The sequence below is a fragment of the Octopus bimaculoides genome, chromosome 3 (assembly GCF_046866305.1).
Source record: "Octopus bimaculoides isolate indiv1 chromosome 3, ASM4686630v1, whole genome shotgun sequence".
Lineage (NCBI taxonomy): Eukaryota > Metazoa > Mollusca > Cephalopoda > Octopoda > Octopodidae > Octopus > Octopus bimaculoides.
In genome coordinates, this window is record NC_142930.1 from 62,377,026 (window position 1) to 62,398,265 (window position 21,240).

Genomic DNA, 21,240 nt, shown 5'->3' on the forward strand with positions numbered 1-21,240 from the left:
TTTGGTGGGAGGAGGTAAGTCGATTACATCGACCCCCAGTGCTCAACTGATACTTATTTTACTGACTTTGGCGGAATTTGAAATCAGAGTATAAAGATGGACGAAATGCCACCAAGCATTTTGCCCGGCATGCTAATGACTCTGCCAGGTCACCACTTTAAATATATATGTAAAATATTATCAATAAATATAACAATTAACCTGTACACTTTCATTAACCAAAAACTCTTTATTTTATCATAAAATGAATAATTGGTCACTGGTAAGTAGCTTACTTACGAACCATATGGGTCCGGGTTCAGTCCCACTGCATGGCACCTTGGGCAAGTGTCTTCTACTATAGCCTCAGGCCAACCAAAGCCTTGTGAGTGGATTTGGTAGATGGAAACTGAAAGAAGCCCGTCGTACATATGTATGTATGTTTGTGTGTCTGTGTTTGTCCCCCCAACATTGCTTGACAACTGATGCTGTTGTGTTTATGTCTCCGTAACTTAGCGGTTCGGCAAAAGAGACCGATAGAATAAGTACTAGGCTTACAAAGAATAAGTCCTGGGGTCGATTTGCTCGACTAAAGGCGGTGCTCCAGCATGGCCACGGTCAAATGGCTGAAATAAGTAAAAGAGTAAAGAGAGTATATATGCTGCACTCAGTACATTACTAGTCTTATTGAAATTTATTCCTTCCCACCACAAATCAAAGCCTTTTACTTTTACAATCTAGATATGAATACATAAATTATCTAAATGAGAGGTCAGTTTAATTTCTACTTTAGTTAATGCTAATTTTCCTTTTTCTGGGGATCAGTAGATTAAGTACCAATTACATCATTAATGACATTTAAATGTTGCTTCACCACATTAGTGTGGGTTGGATAAGTCTGTAGTATGATATAGGACCTCTTGTCTTAACTTTTAATCACCTTATAATTAACTCAGTCACCTATGTGCTTTGAACCAATGAGGGAGCTCACTGTTTCAGCTTAGTCTCTTAGAAATAGTAGCAAAATATTCCTCAAATCCCACTCTATTGTCTTGAAATTGTAAGAATACAATATGTAGTCCTAGATATAGTGCTGAAAATAAGATAGGATCATCATAGCCAGAATACTTTTCAACAAAGATCTGTATTGGGTCCAACTAAATATTTTGTTATAAAATTAACTAGCCAAAAATAGATTATTTCAAGAATAAAGTATTAAACTTTTGAATTCTTAGTCTATAAGTTTATTACTTACTGCTGTTCTGCATCTCATTAAGCAAAATATTAAATACTATTACATAAACTACAAGTAACTGCGAATAATATATATATATATATATATATATATATATATATATATATATATATATGATAGATCATTGACCAAACACCATTCAATTTTTTTTCTCCATGTTTTTCTCCTTGTTTTCTCCGTATTCTTTCTGTTGAAGAGCGTAGCTCAAAACGTTAAAGACTTTCTGTATTCCCGAGCGTCAAACTAATACATCCTTTTGTTGTTTACACCACTTTCCTCGTCTGTTGTTTTTTTTTCGTACATTCTCCCATATATATATATATATATATATATATATTAGTAGTGGTAGTAGTGAAAGACTGCATGAAGTCTTATATCGAAGTAGCTCTGTTTCCAAGACCATTTGTCAAATATTCATGTAAAACATTGATTTTATTGCACAATGACAAGTCAGTTGCCTCTCTTGAAGTGTTCATATCTGGAAGTTTTGTCCATCGGTCAGAACATGTATGGAAGGAGCCACCTTATACCAACAGTCTGTGGGCCAGTATTGTTATTACAATGTACGTATTTTTTCTAATCTCTTTTAAGTTAATGATTCACTTGATAATCCACATCATAAAATATTTTCAAAGTTTCATAGTTTCTTTTATTTCTGTTTTACATTTTAATAGTTATATTAGAATGAACACTATTATGTTTTGTTTATTAAGCTATTTCTATTTGGATCCCCAATCTATCATCAACCTTTTTTCTATGAAACACTGTAGAACATATTTTGACTGAAGTAAATATTGTCCCTTGCCTAGCGATGTGAAAATTATTTTGTACATTTAAGAAAATGTTTAACTCTTTGACTTTTAAACTGGCTATATTCAGCCCAAATAGTCTACCTGTTTTATGTTAAAACTGGCCAAATCCAGCACTTCACATCTACCTTATAATGTTATTCTAAAAATAAACAATCACATCTTTAAATTCTCTAAGTTTACACGATAATACATGACTGATTTTAAAATATGTGAGTAAATAAGCAATACATTTGACAGTTATCTGAATGCTAATTTAAATTTGACTCGTAAGTTGATTCATCATACATTTTCTTCTATATAGCTTTCAGAAAATGATTTTATATTTGCATTATTTTCAAATTTGATTATATTGTAAAATAAGAAATATTAATTTTTAAAAAATTTACCACTCAGTTTTGAAAGTTTTATGAAGTTTACCGAAAAGATGTGAGAAAAATTTGTTTCTTTTTTCCATCTAAATATATTAACTATTTCATTTCATAAGATTAGAAAACTGATCATTGAGCATTTATTTCCTCTTGTCTTTTTATGTCCAAGGGCAAATCTATGCAGGTTTTCAAATTTCACATTTGCAAAAATTTAATAAATTTTTAAAGCTAATACCAAAATTAGAAACATTATTGAATGGTTGAAATGACCTTGCTGTGTTTCGTAAACACCTTTTTATATCTTAGTCCCATCAGACTGGACTTAAATGTTTATTCGTCTAGGCTGAATAAAACAAGTACCTGCCATATATTGAGGTCAGTTCTATTCATTATACTTCCTGTTCAAATCTATGACCTTGTTCTAAGATGAGAATTTTATTTTTTCTATTTTGTTTTTAGCTTGGTTTTTCAGGTGATATTCTTCCTTTGTGACATTGCAATATATGAAGGATTCAGTAGAGCGTGGCTGTCCTATGTCCATCCGGCCATCTGGGTGATCTTGCTTATATGGCCTATTGTCACTCTAGCATTCAGTGAATTGGTAAAGCATTATGAAATAAAGTGAGTATATTTCTGATTCTTAACGATTCTAATATCTTCTTGGTTTAATAGAACAGTTCATTAAATATACCTTATTTTCGGGCATCCAAGTCGATATAGCATATTGTGTAAACATGTAGTATGAACATTCAAACATCATCTTTACAAATCCTGCTGCATTTCACATGAAATTTTTGGTCCTCCAAAGTTGCTTTGGTGTATACATTGACCAACCACTTTTCTTTTTTCTCTTTTGTCTGTAAATTTTGGTCTGAAAATTTCAACTTGCATGCTAGAAAATACATTAACATAATTATGTCTTAATTTGTCATGAAACATTTTTTCAAGTCAAATACTAATCATTGGTCAAAATCACTTTATAATGATCTTAGGATTGTGAGTTGTACTTGTCTTTTGAGATTCTGTATACCCTTACTTGCTGGAGTTGATTTTATTATTTTGTTCCTTGGGGGTGATAAAATAAATACCTGTCATATTTTCAGGTCAATTCAATCACCAAGGTATTCCCCTGCAAACTTCTGTGGCCTTGTTCCAACGTGTATCTTGAAATCTTTTATTTATTTATTATTTAACACAAAGCACGTAAAAGCACCCACTACACTCTCCGAGTGGTTGGCATTAGGAAGGGCATCCAGCTGTAGAAACTCTGCCAAATCAGATTGGAGCCTGGTGTAGCCATCTGGTTTCACCAGTCCTCAGTCAAATCGTCCAACCCATGCTAGCATGGAAAGCGGACGTTAAACGATGATGATGATGATTATAAAGTTGATTGGATAGATTCCTTTATCACTGATACTTTGCTTTTCATCCTTCCCAGAAATCAGTACCAATGAGGTTTGACCTTAAAACAAAAAGCTATCGCTATATATATTACAAAATATATAGTTTAGTGCTCTACTAATTCTACTGATCTACAATAAACAATAATAGTTTCTAATTTAGACACAAAGCCAACTATTTTTAGGGACAAGAAATAATCAAATTAAATTAACTCCAGTATAGTAATGGTAAAGTTGACTTTGGCCGGATTTGAATTCAAAATGTTAAAAGCACAAGACATTTTGTCTGATACTCTAATAATTCTGGCAATGCATTGTCTTGGATTCTTATGTAAGAATAATAATAATACAATTCTCTCTGTTCAGCTTAATCTTAGAATATAAAATTGGTAATAATTATATTTTTGAATAGCATTGTATCTTTTCTGATGTAAATAAACCCAAGATATAGCTATTTGGAAAGTATTTCTTTTTTTAAATTCATGTGAATTGTCTTTAACATTTATATTTAACAAATTGTGCATATTGTTGCTAATATGTATATTTTAATATTTATTTTAGACTTAATGTGAGATATCAGAAGCGAGCTCACCTAGCATTTGAAACTAAACTTGGAATGAATTCTCCGTTTTGAACTCTTCAAATCAAACATTTGGTATGAAGAAATTTCAAATGGAGACAGTAAAGCTCTAAGTAGCTGGTTCTTGTCAAGCACTTTGATCTAATCTTGAGATGCTACAATAACACAAAGTGCTTGCGTAGGGTGCTTCTGACCGAGCACTTGATGTAATTTTGTAACACATATACCTGAAGTACCCGTGCAACTGGTTTTTTTCATCAGACAATCTACTCGTGTGGTGTTACAGTGAGAAAAATATGTCTGTTGCTGAGTGTAGACTGCATTCCCCAGTGTACTCTCTTTGTCTCCCACCTATCCCTGGAAATCTGAATTCAAACTGAACAAGATGATCATGTCTTTCTAATTGCCTTCCTTCCCCCCTCCCCCATCCCATCCATCTCTGTTGGGATGAGATGAGATGTATACTCCACCGTGACTCAAATAGCAGAGATTACCCAATAAAAAACTGACAGTATAACATTTCAAACAAAATTAAAAATCAAGATTATACAGATTATAACAACTTAAGTCTTGCTGGGCAGGTTTTCTGTCACTGATTTAAAAAAAAAAAAAAGTTGACGAGGCGTTTTAACATGGGTTTTTATGTTTCTTCTTCGTTTTTTTTCCCTAACCCCCCACCCACCTTTTAATTTTGTTAGTAAAATTTGCTTTCCCTATTAACCCACCTGGAAAGAATTAAAATCACTCCCATATTTTGGTTACTGAGTGAGTTATAAGAGTTAATAGCTCACTCAGTAAAAAGTGTTGTTTATAGTAAAACAGTTTTTTTTTTTTTTCAACATTTAGTATTAAAAAAAAAAAAAGAACAGCATTGACAGTAAAGAAATTTAATTTCCTAGTGATAGATTTTCATAATTATAATTTTATAATCCACAAAAGAATATTGTTTATGATTGGCAATTTGTGTATTCTTTAACCTAATGCCTACACTTCATTTTCTTTCTATTTCATATTTTTAAATTCCACTGACAAAAATAAAAAGTGAAATATATTGCTTTCGAGCAACTTTTTTTTCTAACAATATTCTTTTTGATAATTAATTCAACTTTGTTTTCTCAAGGGAAGAATAAATTATGATTTCCCCTTCTCAATAATTGTCTCCCCCCCACCTTAATAAAACTTATAATTAATATTTTTTCACACATTTGCAATATTCTTTGTAAAATATTAAAATCCAATACTTCAACGTAGATACCACTTTGTCCTAAAGTATTTTATATACAAAATTGAGGAGTTATCTATAAAATACATTGTAAAATAATAAATATAACAATAATAATAACAATAATACAAGGCTTATTTTTCAATTTCTTCAGAACTTTAAATTTTAGAGTTGATTAGTCAATATTTTTTTTTTCTTTCTTGTATTCAAATTTCAAAATTCTTCTCCAATTTCAAAATTCCCTTTTCATCCCTCAGACTTCTAATTTATGAAATGCAGTTCTCCAATTACATTTTGGTTTCCAGTAAACAAAGAACATTTAATGAAATGTTGTGTTTACAGAGCATGTCTAATTAATTTGAAAATGAAATTCCTCTCCAACTTTGGCTAGCAAGACTTGGGTTCTATTCAGAAGTGATTTTGTATGTACAAAAATTGATCAAAATGATTCTAAACTGTAAATAACTTACTTGGAAAAAAAAAAATCATGTGGTAAAGCAGATTTACTCAACTTTTGTTCTTGTTTTGTTGTCTTTTATTTCCATTTTATTTAAACAAATTTGTTTAATTCATTTAATCTTGTCTTCAGAACAGTTTCATCAAAATCTGTTCAATATTTATTGTTGTATACTAAGCATGAACAACCTTTTATGAGCAGTGGTCCACCTGAGGTATGGCTCATCATAAAGTGGCCCACACTTCTAAACAAAATTCATAATTTTTCATTGACATTATCTCAACCATTTTCGCTACAGAAGACCCTCTACAAGGATCTGCATTGCCCCCTGCTTCAATCCCTCATCCACAAGGTCTTGTAGTACTGCAAGCTGCATTACAACCTCAGAAGTGCTAGCAGCACTAAAAAACACCCAGTCCTTGTTGGAAAGTGTTAGTTATTTTTTTCTATTATTTAAGATTAGTATGACCAATACATGCTACAGCTGTGACATGGAATAATTAAAAGAGAATATTTAAATTTGTGTATTGAACAAAAAACATTTTAATAATCCATCTATCATCAAACCAGTTCTAAAACTGTTTTTCATTCAAAAGGTGCACATTTAAGACTGACCATCAAATATTTTGATTGGTTACTTTTAAGTTGAAAGATAATGTTAATAGCATTTGGTTTATACTGTAGAAAACCAGAAACCTGGTATTCCTCTGAAGAAAGCATATGGATTTATTCAAGTCTGGGGCTTTTATGGAAGACCCTTGTCCAAGATGCCACACAGTGGGATTGAACCCAAAACCAAGTGGTTGGGAAGTGAACTCACCACACAGCCATCCCTGTACTCAGCAAAGTTATTTATTCAGTGAAACTTGAATTCCACCTGTAACACAATACAAGGTTGTTGAGTCACTATCAGAACTAGAGAAGTTTCAGGTGTGGAAGCAAGGAGTCAACCTAGTTAGTCTTCAACGAAGTTTAGTGCATGTCGGTCCAAAGTTGTCTCCCTTATAATTGTGACTAGAATTTAATTTTTTTTTCTTCTTCCATCCCACTACATGTGTAATAATTTCTTAGCTCATTACATGGCTAGCATAGCTTTTATGTATATAGTATAGTATTCTATCATTTCTGCCACTTTTTTTTTTCCTGATAATTTCTACTGTTAGCACAAGACCACATATTTAGGTAGAAGAAACGGTTTTATTACTCGTATTTGTCCAAATCAGTAATGGCAAAGCCAGAACATGCATATTAATAATGATGAACCACAAGTTTTTAGTGGCAAGCAGTGGACTTTAAAAAAATAATCTCCATGCATGTACAATGCATAAAAAAAGTTTGTCTATAATTCTTTACCTGAAACAAAATACCTGTATACAAGCTAATGAAGCTCATTAAATAGAACAGCAGAAGTTTATAAGTGGAAAAGATTTTGTATTTTATTTCGGTTTAAGACATAAAAAATATATATATATATATCACATCTATTGATGTCTAAGAAAGGTCATGTCCTTTCTCACAGTTCTTGTTCCAGTTCATTAATCAGTGAACTTACTAATTTGGCCATGGTGGGTTGCTCTCCTAATAAACCTGAAAAACATCAGATATGAACTAAATAGGATAATTCTTCATTATGAAAAACAGGTAGTTTCTGAAAGGAGATGAAGTTAGAAACCAACTAGAAAAGGAATGTCCCTTTTAAACTATTTTTTAAATTCTACTCTGTAATATGTTTGGCTGTGGGTAATAACAGGATTAAATAAATTTTGGATTCAGCAACAAGTAAAAAGATTGTTAATCTGAGAAATTCCATGACCTCAATATAAGTTTTCATTTTATAATCACTATTTCACTTAATGATATCAGACAAACTAGAAAGATAAATCTCAGATAATAAAAGCTAAAAATGAACCTTGAATGTATCAGGTTGTTTATTATATATCAAGCAGCAGCAATCAGTTGTTGCACTTCATGGACTAAAGTATTATTAAAGCAAAGCCTTTTTTTAACCACAGCAGTACTTAACCATTTAATGTTTAAACCAGCCATATCCGACCAAAAATATTGTGTTTTATCTTCAGACTGGTCAGATATGGTCTTTCATAGCTACTTCACAATGTCATTTTAAAAATAAACAATTGCATCATTGAAATCTCAAAGCCATGAAATAATGCATGATTGATTTTAAATGGGTGAATACGTAAGCTTTACATTTGGCAGAATAATCTGAATGCTAAAGGATGTCAACACTGTAAATACATAAGAAATTCCAACAAAATGTAATTAAATTGTGCCTAAATTGGCAAATTAAGAAAATTTACCTTCAATGAGTTCCTGTGGTGGCCTTCCCCCACCATGAGACAACAATTCCCGTCGATAACGCTCACCCATGGTTCTAAAGATGAAATTTAAAAAATGGAATAACTATTTAATGATGCCAATCTACATGACAATTTCTTTTTATAATTCTAGCCTAAAGACAAATAAATGTGAGAACATAAGATATTATCCTGGAGTATGATAATGAAATAAAATTTTAAATCATCCAGTGTTAAAATCATCATAAAAATAAATTTAAATACAGTATTTTCTGCAAAGAATGTAGAAAGAAAAATAATAAAGGAGTCAAACTATAAAGAAACATTTTCATGTAATGTAAGGAATCTAAGAAAACTTTTTGAGAAGTAATATGAAAATGTGAAAACAACAATTTTCTCAGAACACTATAATCCTTACAGCCTGTCATTACAATCATTATGCAAGGTGAGATGTTAAAAGGGGCTTTAAAGGGTCTTAAAAACAGTTCTATCAGATTCGAGATGCATCTGCATGAGTTTAACAGAGAAGAATAATAAGTACCCTAGTTTGAAAAGAGTTTTAAGACTTACTGGCTAAAAGGATCTTCTTTGAAACATTTCTCCCAAATTCGAGAAGCAACAGCACGAGATAACAAATAAGAATAATAACGAGCCCCATAACCAACTAAATGGACAAAACGCAACTGCCAAGCCTGAAATAAAAGAAAAATCAAATATAAAACATTCTAAAGATCAAACTTGAAATAAATACACTTGTTATTAGTCCAACCCATGCCAGCATGGAAAATGTATGTTAAAGGATGACGGCAATGATGATGATTACCAATAAGAGGAATTCTTAATGAATGAAAGTATTTCAAAACAGATAAAATAGTTACTTGAATTATTCTTTGTTCATCTTCAAAATAACTTGCTTCTATTATGTACATTATGCAATTGTCATAGACCAATGGTTAGCTAACCAGTATGTAGAGTTTGTACTGCAAGTATAATCTCTATTTGGGCTTTTCCACTTTCTTTTCACACCTGTGATTTCCAGTTATAATTGCAGCTTCAAGAAAAATGGTTACTGCCAAGCCTACTTACTTCTTGACACACTGCATGAAGATGAGGTTTTCAAGTGATCATTCAACAACTCATTAAAGAGTTAATGAAGAAGTGGCAGTTCTTCATCATTGCAAATGTGTGTAAGGCCCTAATGCCAAACTGTCCAGCCAACACTGTCAACCATATGACACCACGAGAAACAGTGGCCAGCATGAGCAGCACAGATGTTACCACTTATGCTACATCTACCATGTGCCCTCATAAAACTAGACTAGTCAAGCTCAACATTATGCGTTCATTTATAGTCTACCTTCACTTATAAGGGAAGTAATTGACTTGAGATTTTTTTCTATTTTGCTGGTTTATTTCCATTTAGCCTTGATACCAATATAAATTTGTGGAGGCGCAATGGCCCAGTGGTTAGGGCAGCGGACTCGCGGTTTCGATTCCCAGACCAGGCGTTGTGAGTGTTTATTGAGCAAAAACACCTAAAGCTCCACGAGGATCCGGCAGGGGATGGTTGCGAACCCTGCTGTACTCTTCCACCACAACTTTCCTGTTTCTGTTGTGCCTGTAATTCAAAGGGTCAGCCTTGTCACACTGTGTCACGCTGAATATCCCCGAGAACTACGTTAAGGGTACACGTGTTTATGGAGTGCTCAGCCACTTGCACGTTAATTTCACGAGCAGGCTGTTCCGTTGGTCAGATCAACTGGAACCCTCGACGTCGTAAGCGACGGAGTGCCAACAACAACAATATAAATTTATTCATACTGCACTCTTCTTAAAACTGACTGTAAGTATTTCTAATTTGCAATTAGTTAATTTGTATATGTCTCCAACTTATAGCTCACTTTCTCAGTCAAGTTGAAATTTAAATCTACCAACACCTTTCACTGAATCTAACCCATATTACAGACAATGGTCTATAAACAAAAACTCTGTAGATATTAGAAGACACAGTTTAAAAAATTATAATGTTGCAACAGAGGAATTTCATTACCTTTATGGCTCAATTTTCGTTGTTCGCAGTAAAAAAAGTTTTGTTTCCCATACAGAGATGTAAGTTGCTAAATACAATACTATAACTTTCCCTTAGAAAACTTGAACTGAAGTAATATGTTGTTGACAAACAGCAACTAAATTCAGTCAAGACACACTTATAACATTTTCTCATCTTATTTCTTTATTGTCCACAAGGGGCTAAACAGAGGGGACAAACAAGGACAGACAAAGGGATTAAGTCGATTACATCAACCCCAGTGCATAACTGGTACTTATTTAATCGACCCGGAAAGGATGAAAGGATAAGTCGACCTCGGCGGAATTTGAACTCAGAACGTAGTGGCAGACGAAATAGCGCAAAGCATTTCGCCCGGTGTGCTAACGTTTCTGCCAGCTCGCCGCCTTTTCTCATCTGAAAGCCTTTTATAGGCCAGCAATTAAGTTAATTAGTATATGACACACCTTCACAGCTCTAAAGTTTCAGGGCTACATGACTATAAGACAAAATACTGAAACTTGGTACAGATTTAAATTAAAACAAATGATCATTTCAATATTTCTCTTTCAGTCCTACACTCATGTGTATAGAGCTCTTTTCTTCTCATTTAGCAGCCTTCTAAATAAATACATTTTCTTCAAGTTCATTACAGATTAAACAAAAAATTCCTGTAGGTTGTTGCTGAGATGGCAGGTGTATAATGACTAGACCAAGGAGAACAGCAGTGGCGATTTATGTAAATATTCAGTCTGTACGCTCACTGAATTATTACATATCAGTTTAAACATTCACACAAAATGGAATTTACTCTTAATACATTTAAGTCTTTAATATTCAAACCGTCCATATCAAGCCTAAATATTCTACCTGTTTTATGTTCAAACTGACCAGATCAGGTCTCTCACACCTACCTTACAATGTCATTCTAAAAATATACAATCACATCAACAAAATCTCAAAGCTACAAGATAATGAATGATTCAATCAAAATAATGTGAATAAATAAGTATTGGGTTTGACAGTAATTTGAAGGCTAAAGGATTAAACTGTCATCCAAGCATGGCTGTGTGATTGAGAAGCTTACTTCCCAACCATGAGGTCTTGGGTTCAGTCTCATTGCATGGCAACTTGGTAAGTGTCTTCTCTTTCTTTGGGCTAACCAAAGCCTTGTGAGTGGACTCGGTAAACAGAAATTGAAAGAAGCCCATATGTGTGTGTCTGTACCTCTGTCTAGAACAACATCATACAAGCAAATTTGTTCATTTCCAGTCTTTTGGAAAAAACCATCTCTCCCAGTGGGAAATATAACTTTGCTTGGAAATAGGTAAGGGTCAGCAGCAGGAAGGGCATCCAGCTGTAGAAAATCTGCCTCAACAAATTCTGTCTGACCCATGCTAACATAGAAAAGTGGACATCAAATGACAATGATTTTCTTAAAAACTGAAAATAAATTACATATTTACTCACAGTTCCTGGAACATGAGCAATTCCATAATATTTATTCTGAATAGCCCCCAAAATCTCAATTGTTGATGTTTCTGCTGGCAGTTTCCCATGGTATACTTGGTCAAGGATTGAGTAGAAAACTTGCAGTTGAAGATCCTATAAAAGAAAAACTTTAAAAATTATTGTTGTACAACAATAAAGATATAATTGTTTGGCTTATATAATTTCAGTTTATTATTATTATTATTATTATTATTATTATTATTATTATTATTGCAACAATATTTTTATTTGTATCGTTCAAAATAAGACTTACAGAAGCAGCAAACAACTTTTTAGCAGCACAAAGATTGTGAATAATTTCCATTTTCAGTGGTTCACCTGTCTTATAATGTCTGGCAAATGTTGATAAAACCTAAAGTAATTGAAAAATACAATAATAATTTCTTAATAATAAGCACTAATAACCCACAACAAATACAACTAAAACTATATTTACTGGCTCCAGTCAAGACAGATCCTCATCATCATACTTTTACATCTGCTTATCCATGCTGGCATGGGTTAGAAGGGGCATTTCAGACCAGATCAGTTCTTATTTTGAGTTACTGTCCTGCTAAATGGGTCAAGAACCATATCTTGTTCATATGCTCCATTTTGGCATGTTTTCTATGGCTAAATACCCTTCCTTTCACCTCAGAGTTCATTGTGTGCATAATGTTGTGACAGCAGCATTACAGAGATTGCCATGTTCTCACAAAGACTAAGGAGTGCTCTCTAACTTATGTTGCCACAAACAATTTTATTGAGTGGCTGTTTGGTTAAGAAGCTTGCTTCCCAACCATGTGATTTGGGGTTCAGTCCCAGCGTGGCATCTTAAGCGGATTAAAGAAGTGATGGAAACTGAAAGAAGCCATCATCATTTAATGTCCGCTTTCCATGCTGACATGGGTTGGACGGTTTGACATGGAGCTGACTAGCAGGGAGTTGTCCAGACTCCAACTGTCTGTTGTGGCATGGTTTCTACTGCTGGATGCCCTTCCTAATGCCAACCGCTTAACAGGGCGTGCCAGTTGTATATAAATGTGTGTGTGTAATTTTATATTCAGGTATACACCTTGTATGATGTTTAAAGCCCATTCACAGTATTCAGCTACCTGAAGTTAGCAACAGTATGAAGGTATATATAAGTAGATTTACTTCAGGAATTCCTCCATGTCTGTAAAGTTTATAAAACATGGGAGAAAGAAAATGGAATTCATGAGACTTTATTATTCACTATGATTGTTTTAACACCACAACTGTTTGAATGGCATCTCACCTACAAGGCACTGATGCATGAGGGGTCAAAATAATTGTAGTGAATAATAAGGAGTCTCATGAGTGCCATTTCCTTTCTCTCATATTTTGTGTGTGTGCACATGTACTCTTGTCTAGACATCACATGATGATTATAAATTAGCATCATTGTCATACAAGTGAGGTTGTTTGTCTGGTTTTTCATGAAAAACATATCTAGCTATGGCAAAATATTATCTTGTTTCAAAACAGCTGAGTGGTGGCCACAGGAAGGGCATCCAGCCATAGAAAATCCACTCAGCAAATTCCATCTGCAACCATGGAAAATCATCATCGTTTAACGTCCACTCTCCATACTGGCATGGGTTGGATGGTTTAACATGAAGCTGGCTAGCAGGGAGCTGCTGTATGTTGTGGCATGGTTTCTATGGCTGGATACCTTTTCCAACACCACTTAGCAGAGTGTGCTGGGTGCTTTCTACATGCCACCAGCACGGATGCATTTATGCAGCACCAGTACAGGTACGGTAATGCAGTACCAGCATGGGTGCTTAAGTGGCACCGACACCTGAAAGGACAAGCCTGTATGTGTGGAAGACAGCAATTTTACTTTTAGTTGGAAAAGTGGATGTTAAATGCTGATGAGGATGGTGACACCAGAATTAGAGATAGTGTCTTACTCCCAGAGTAAGATAAGCTCTCTAATATAACCATATAGTCACAAAACTTCTACCTAAAGAAATGCATGCAAATTTCCAAAATTCACATCTCCATCAAACCCATACCACTATGAAAAAACATACAGTAAAATAATAATAAAAATATGGGAAAAAGAGCAGGAGAAGGAGGAGCTTACCCTGGGATCAGATGCAAAATATTCCATAAGTACTGATGGAACTTCAGCAAAATCCGTAGAACATCGTGTTCCTAGAAAGGATAACAAAGATAATAGGTAATAAGAATCTCAATTCCAATTACAATAATTCAGTTAATTAAAACAATTGATACATCCCACACATTTGTCAGTCTTCTTTCAGTTTCATCTACCAAATCCACTCTCAAGTTTTGGTCAGCCAAGGCTTATAGTAGATGACACTTACCCTAGGTGCTACACAAAAGGACTGAATCCGATACCACATGGTTAGAAAGCAAGATTCTCAACCACACAGCTATTCCTGTACCTATATACCAGTTTAATTTGTCTGCCATTATTCTTGTTATTGTTAAGGTGGTAAGCAAGCAGAATTGTTAGCATGCCGGGTGAAATGCTTAGTGGTATTTCATCTGCCATTACATTCTGAGTTCAAATTCCACAGGTCAACTTTGTCTTTCATCCTTTCAGGGTCAATAAATTAAGTGCCAATGCTTTAAAACTTCGAAAGCATTGCTACCGATGCAGCACAAATATCATGGAGAAATGTCAAAGCGCAAGAAGATGGTAAGAAGTAAAAGCTGTAGTGGAGCAATTGCCTCCTATTTTAAAGGTATGACTTGACAAATGATCAAAACCCAAATATGACAGGTATGGATTGCAGTGAATTATTGAATGGAATATGTAATTTTGATTTCATAATTTGATAGTTTTATCAAAAGTAAACAAAATGAGACTCAAAAAGAATCTTCCAAGGAAACAGAGTGAATGTTAGACTAGATAGGCTAGAACAACCAGAAATCCCTTACAAACTGCAGAAATGAAAATCATTTTGAAAAGAGTTCGGAAAATTAGTTAAAATCAAATTATTCAGTGACTATCCTCCACCCCCAAATTTCAGGCCTTGTGCCTATAGTAGAAAAGATTATCATTATTATTGCTTTATTAAGTCTCAAAAGAACTTACCAGTGACATGTTGGTATTTTGTACGGCCAAGCATTGAATGCATAGCATGACCAAATTCATGGAATAAATTCTCCATCATACCAGGACTCAACAGAGATGGAACACTTGTTTGAGGTGGAGGGAAATTCAACTGCAAAACAACTATCGGCAGCTGGTATGTCCCGTCTTCTTTTAAACGACCACCTTGGATAGTAAAGTGACAGTCCTAAATTAAAATAATAAAAAACAATTATGACAGAATGTGACCAGAGTTTTGAAAACATACATCTGCATAAATTGAAGGGAAATAATCATCAAATGATTTCTAACCTAGTAACAAGACATTAAAATTTGGTTGGCAGTGTACAGGCGCCTATACCAGCACCATTACTAAACTAGAATTTATCTTATCAAGTCCGTAAGGATTAAAGACAATGTCATCCTCAGGTGACTTGAACTGAGGGCCTAAAGGCAGTGACCTAAATACTGGAGACATTTCATTCATCTCTCTCTAACAATTCTGCTAATCTACTGCCCTAATATGAAGAAAATTAGGAATACTGCAACATATTTTCCAAGTGTACATCCTCTTTTGATAGTAGAGTAAAACGAGTATTTCACTGAGAGCATAATGCTACTACAGTACTGCATTATTACTATCCTGTTTAATAACTCTAAGACTCATTAAATTGGGTTCAGTTAAACCATGGGGTGTGGCTATGTGGTAAGAAGCTTGCTTTTCAACCACATGGTCCCGAGTTCAGTTCTCCTGCATGGCACCTAGTGCAAGTGTCTTCTACTATAGCCTCAAGCCAACCAAAACCTTGTGAGTGGATTTGGTAGATGGAAACTGAAAGAAGCTCGTCATATATATGTCTATGTGTGTATGTGTCTGTGTTTGTTTACCACCACCACTCGACAAGCAGTGATGGTGTGTTTATGTCCTCATAACTTAGTGGTTCAGCAAAAGAGACCAATAGAATTTATTCTGAGTAACAGAGTGAATCACTCCCCTCCAGCTTGGCAAGACCAGTAGACCATGGTTTCTGGGTTTTTATCTGTCATCAGTACTGGATACCTGCCTGCTAGAGATGGTAGTCAATTGTTCTTACTCAATATATAAACAGAGAAGCAGTAGACAGCTGCTGATCTCGTAATGAACAAAGTAGTTTGTTCTAAAATCTCTAAATGAGATATAAGTAGGAACAATACTTGATGGTAACATTTTTTTTCCCACTATAACATGGCTGTTCTATACAGAACTGTGTTACTACATTTTAACCCCCAGGAAAACGTCTTTTCCAGCTGGTAAAGATCCAGAAACCATGGTTTTGCCAAGCTTGAGGGGAGCAATTTGCTCCCTTATTCACAATATATCAGACACAGGTTGTGGGTCGTTAACCAACAGTGGCAAAATACACACACACACACATGTATAAATATGCACACAGAATAAAGCCTTGATTTAATGGAATCCAAGTTAATGGATCAAATAATAATACATTTATGAATAACTTCTTTTGTTTTAAATCACTAACTGCATGCATGGAGTAAGTTTTGAGAGAGAGAGAGGACTTTTCCATAGAGCAGAATGGGTGCAAGATGTATGAAATACAAGCAAGAAAAAGAAACAATAGCAAAATACTCCTCAACCACACACACACAAAAGGAAAAGGAAAAATTATATATTCCTTATAACAATTTAACAGTCGTCTTGTATTGCACACTTGGCTATAAAGTTATCATAGTCATCAGCAATAATTGTATAGAAACAGAACCTACCTGAATTGGCTTTCCAATCCTTTCATAAAAATCACAGTAAATATACCCTAACACTCCTTCTGTTCCATGAACTACGGCCTAGAAAAAATAATGGATTATGGATTAGAAAACATGAATGAATGGTAATAAAATAGCAAGGCTCTGAACAATTGTTTTTTTTTTGGCTAAACAGAAATAGAATATATCCCTCTAAAAAGAGAGGGATATATTGAATAATGTAGCCCTTAAAATCCAATGATCAAGAGAAAGACAGAATGATCATGATTGGAACTCCTTTGATGATAGGTCTGCTTAGTCAGAGCTGACCTGAGACTCAACAATACAGAAGATCTGTGAAAGCAATGATAAATGAAATTTAGGGAAGGAATGAGAGAGAAGAGGTAGTGGTTGATAAGAATAATGTCAGGAATTTTTCAACCTAAAATTACACTGTATAACAATGAAAAAAAAACGAAATGAGAATAACCTTTTCTGGGGGTATTTTGTGTGTAGATCACGAATATAACATCTGTTTCTTTCTGTGACACTCCAGTTTCTCAAACATTACCATCTTACTTATGTTAAATACACTGATGGTTCCATAGGAATTGAGTGCAAATAGGATTGGGCTGAAACTGATAACTCTAAAAGTCATGAATAGATTTTGGTATAATTTTAATGGGATGTTCCTAAGGTATTTGTCAACCTAACCTATGAAAATTATAAAAGTACACTTAATATTTTTATAGTTATATGGGTCTAAATCCATGGCAAATCTGACAAGAAACAATACATCACCCAACCTGAACTCAATCTAGTTCATGATCTAGTTCATGATCTAACACTAAACAACAGAGTGAAGTCCTGGCCTCACGTCTGCAATAACGGAACCTGTTGGATAAAGATGCTCAAATTACAGTATTTAGGAAGCATTCTGAAGATCTACAGCAATTCTTCACTTTAGAAAACAACTTGACTTATTGTAATAATACCAGAGACCTATTCAATGCCCTTGAGCTGACCTATGAACCAAATGAGTGGAGGTTATTCATAGATGCATCTCTTTACAGTATAAAAGCGGTTCTGTTGCACATTGGGAACACCATGCCTTCAGTTCCATTTGTTCACTCAGTCATTTTAAGAGAGGCATACGAGAACCTCACTTTTATTCTAGACTGCATAAGTACAAGGAACATGAGTGGCTAATTTGTGCGGATTTGAAAGTAGTAGCCCTTAATGGGCTACAAACTGGATACACCAAGTTTATATGCTTCCTTTGCAAGTGGGACAGTAGGGTCAGATCAGAACATTGTGTACACTTAGAATGGCCACCTCGGAAAACTACGACACCTGGATGCCATAATGTAAATAATGAGCCACTAGTTAAAGAGAAAACCATTTTCCCACCACTGCATATAAAACTAGGCCTAATGAACCATTTTACCAAAGTACTGCAACATAACAAGCCATGTTTCCATTACCTCAAGGCAATCTTCCCTAAAATAAGTGATGCCAAGATTAAAGAGAGCATATTTGTAGGCCCTCAGATTCATCAACTTATAACTGATGAGGACTTCAAAGTGACAATGGATGAAACTGAGCAAGTGGCCTGGCATGCATTCAAAGATGTATGCAAAGGACTTCCAGGAAAGTATCAAGTGGCCCAGTGAGGGAGTATAGTGGAGAGCCTAATCAAGTGCTACCAAGATCTTGAATGCAACACGTCACTGATGATACACTTTCTTCTTTCTCATCTGTCCTTCCCAGAGAATGCAGATGTGAGTGATGAACATGATGAGAGATTCCATCAAGATATAGCATCAATGGAGAACAGGTATAAGGGGAAAATGGAACTCAGCTATGCTGGCTGACTTCTGCTGGAACCTGAAGCGTGACCCACCTGAGACGTTTTACAAAGAAAAAATAAATACTAAAATGTAGGTTAATACATTATATAATGCTAACAAACATGCTGATTCGTTATATATTTATGAATTAATTACAATGGACATATTTAATCTGGCTTTTAGAGCAAAATAAATTTATGGCATCATGAAAGTTTGTATAAATTGCATAGTTATTAAGTTGGTAATTTACAAGAAAATGTGACGTGATGGGAAATTTTTGTTATAAAATTCGAATTTAGCACAATCAACTTCATAAAATGTACATGAGAATTATGTTTTTTTTTTCATAACCCTGAAATTTGTTGTACAGTACCTCAAGGCGATCTTCCCTAAAATAAGTGATGCCACAAATAAGTTGATCTATTCAATAACCATAGTGGTTAGTGGATATTATTTAACTGCCTTTCTATAATTTTGTCATATGGTGAAAATATTATTTAAAAAGAAAAAATTAGCATTCAAATTTTATTACACATCAGAAACATTCTTTTTGAAAAAGAGTTTTATTTGAATTGTCAAATGTAAATAAAAATTCACACTGTAACAGCTTTCTCATTCAAATTTCACACAAATATTCAATATTCATCAACAATACACCTGATGCCCCACCCCTTTCTTTAACAACTCCACTGTTCAGTTCCTGTACATATTCTATGTACTGTTTGTGCACTTTTGGATATTTTTTCCTGATAAGTTGTAGTCCACCTGAGCACTATATACAATAAGTTCTTTATTTAAGACAAAATCTAGAATAGACTAATGTCCCTAACACTTCTGCATTAAAGATATTTGCTCTATATGGATAAGAAATCAGCTGTTAAGTAACACTGTAAAAGTCACTACCACAAGGCCCTTTCAGCATTATAAACTAGAAAATATGAAAACTTACCAATTTACAGACATCATATGACCATACCTCCCCATGCTCCACTTCCACAGGCTGAAGATGGACATCATATAAACATTTGAATAAATTATTAAGTCCTTCCATACAGCATCCCAGTGAGAAGTAAGCAAAGAGTTCAGTGTTGTTTACATTACACCTGCAAAAATTACATAAATTAATCAGTTGTTTATCCTACTACACTGTCTTTTGCGGAGGGTCTTTTAAAAGTCATATTACAAATACACTATACTACATAAGTATTCACATACAGATAACTAAGAAAATTACCAACTATGGCTATTCTGAATATTTCATATGAAACATTCAATCATTATTTACTTAGTCAATATAATATGAAAGTGACCAACACTTTTGGCAATATACCGTGCTTGAGAAGACCTGTCAAGCCAAGTGAGATCGCAGTCATGGCTGGTGCCAGTGTTTCATAACTGGTACCCATGCCAGTGGTACATAAAAAACACCCACTACACTCCTGGAGTGGCTGGCATTAGGAAGGGCATCCAGCTGTAGAAACCATGCCAAATCAGAATGGAACCTGGTGCAGCTCCCCAGCTTGCCAGTTTTCAGTCAAACCGTCCAACCCATGCCAGCATGGAAAACAGACATATAATGATGATGATGATGACACCAACTGCCAAGCAAGTGATTTTCATATCAGTTGGAGTTCTCTACACATACTTTATTAGTTTTATTATGAGGTTTTCTAAATATGTTAGAATATTTCAACAAGCTTGCTGAAGATTTTGTGAATTAATAACAATAATGTTTAATCAACTCAATCAAATATGAAATATTTAGAATTGTATCAAATTTTAAAAGTTTTTTAGATTAACTAATGTGACACTGCACCTGTCAGATGAAGTGAAAATGATTAAAAGTAAACTGTTTCTTGGGCAACCAATTGTTGCATCATTGGGTATGGCGTCTCAGATGTTGTACTTTATATAAGAAAATCTTATGAAACTTTACAAAAACAAATGCAGCAATTACAAAGCATGTAGCGTCCATAGACTCAGGAACAAGGAGTGCAAATGCACCTCCTAAAAGTTGGGATGAGAGCGATGAAAACGCTTTGAACATCTTGAGTTGGACCTGGGTTTGCACCCACTAAGCTAATTTTGTTCCCACACTTATGATAATGTCAATGTAATATGGAGTTTTAAGAAAAATTAGTAATTATGAGTACATTAATTACGAATTGTTGTTGTTGTTGGCACTCCGTCGCTTACGACATCGAGGGTTCCAGTTGATCCAATCAACGGAACAGCCTGCTCGTGAAATTAACGTGCAAGTGGTTGAGCACTCCACAGACACGTGTACCCTTAACGTAGTTCTCGGGGATATTCAGCGTGACACAATGTGACAAGGCTGACCCTTTGAATTACAGGCACAACAGAAACAGGAAGAAAGAGTGAGAGAAAGTTGTGGTGGAAGAGTACAGCAGAGTTCGCCACCATCCCCTGCCAGAGCCTTGTGGAGCTTTTAGGTGTTTTCGTTCAATAAACACTCGCAACACCCGGTCTGGGAATCGAAACCGCAATCCCATGACCGCGAGTCCGCTGCCCTAACCACTGGGCCATTGCGCCTCCACGACATTAATTACTAATAGTTAATACAAAATTCAGAAAAATACAATGTAAGTGCTCTTTTAGTGAAAAATATACAA

The 21,240-nt window shown here is 34.5% G+C and overlaps 2 protein-coding genes across 10 annotated transcripts in view; one reads left to right on the plus strand and one right to left on the minus strand.

Annotated features, from left to right (window-relative positions):
- LOC106879891 (transmembrane protein 94) overlaps positions 1–6,131 on the plus strand; it is a 96,089-nt gene extending 89,958 nt beyond the window's left edge. For 3 of the 6 annotated variants that reach the window (XM_089349042.1, XM_089349041.1, XM_089349043.1), the window contains exons 26-28: positions 1,704–1,797; positions 2,874–3,035; positions 4,376–6,131. In XM_089349042.1, coding sequence (XP_089205168.1) covers positions 1,704–1,797; positions 2,874–3,035; positions 4,376–4,448 — 329 coding nt within the window. In that variant the 3' untranslated portion in view covers positions 4,449–6,131. Of the gene's footprint in view, positions 1–1,684; positions 1,798–2,873; positions 3,036–4,375 lie in introns of all 6 variants that reach the window. The other 3 variants (XR_016241062.1, XR_016241063.1, XM_089349040.1) reach the window with 2 other exon arrangements.
- A 1,352-nt stretch (positions 6,132–7,483) lies between these two features.
- Positions 7,484–21,240, minus strand: part of LOC106879897 (mitochondrial intermediate peptidase) — a 47,388-nt gene continuing 33,631 nt past the window's right edge. For all 4 annotated transcript variants that reach the window (XM_014929645.3, XM_089349045.1, XM_014929642.3 and 1 more), the window contains 9 exons: positions 19,557–19,710; positions 16,782–16,859; positions 15,021–15,225; positions 14,040–14,110; positions 12,201–12,299; positions 11,906–12,040; positions 8,959–9,080; positions 8,392–8,465; positions 7,484–7,660 (listed from right to left, as the gene is read on the minus strand). In XM_014929645.3, coding sequence (XP_014785131.2) covers positions 7,587–7,660; positions 8,392–8,465; positions 8,959–9,080; positions 11,906–12,040; positions 12,201–12,299; positions 14,040–14,110; positions 15,021–15,225; positions 16,782–16,859; positions 19,557–19,710 — 1,012 coding nt within the window. In that variant the 3' untranslated portion in view covers positions 7,484–7,586. The remainder of the gene's footprint in view (positions 7,661–8,391; positions 8,466–8,958; positions 9,081–11,905; positions 12,041–12,200; positions 12,300–14,039; positions 14,111–15,020; positions 15,226–16,781; positions 16,860–19,556; positions 19,711–21,240) is intronic.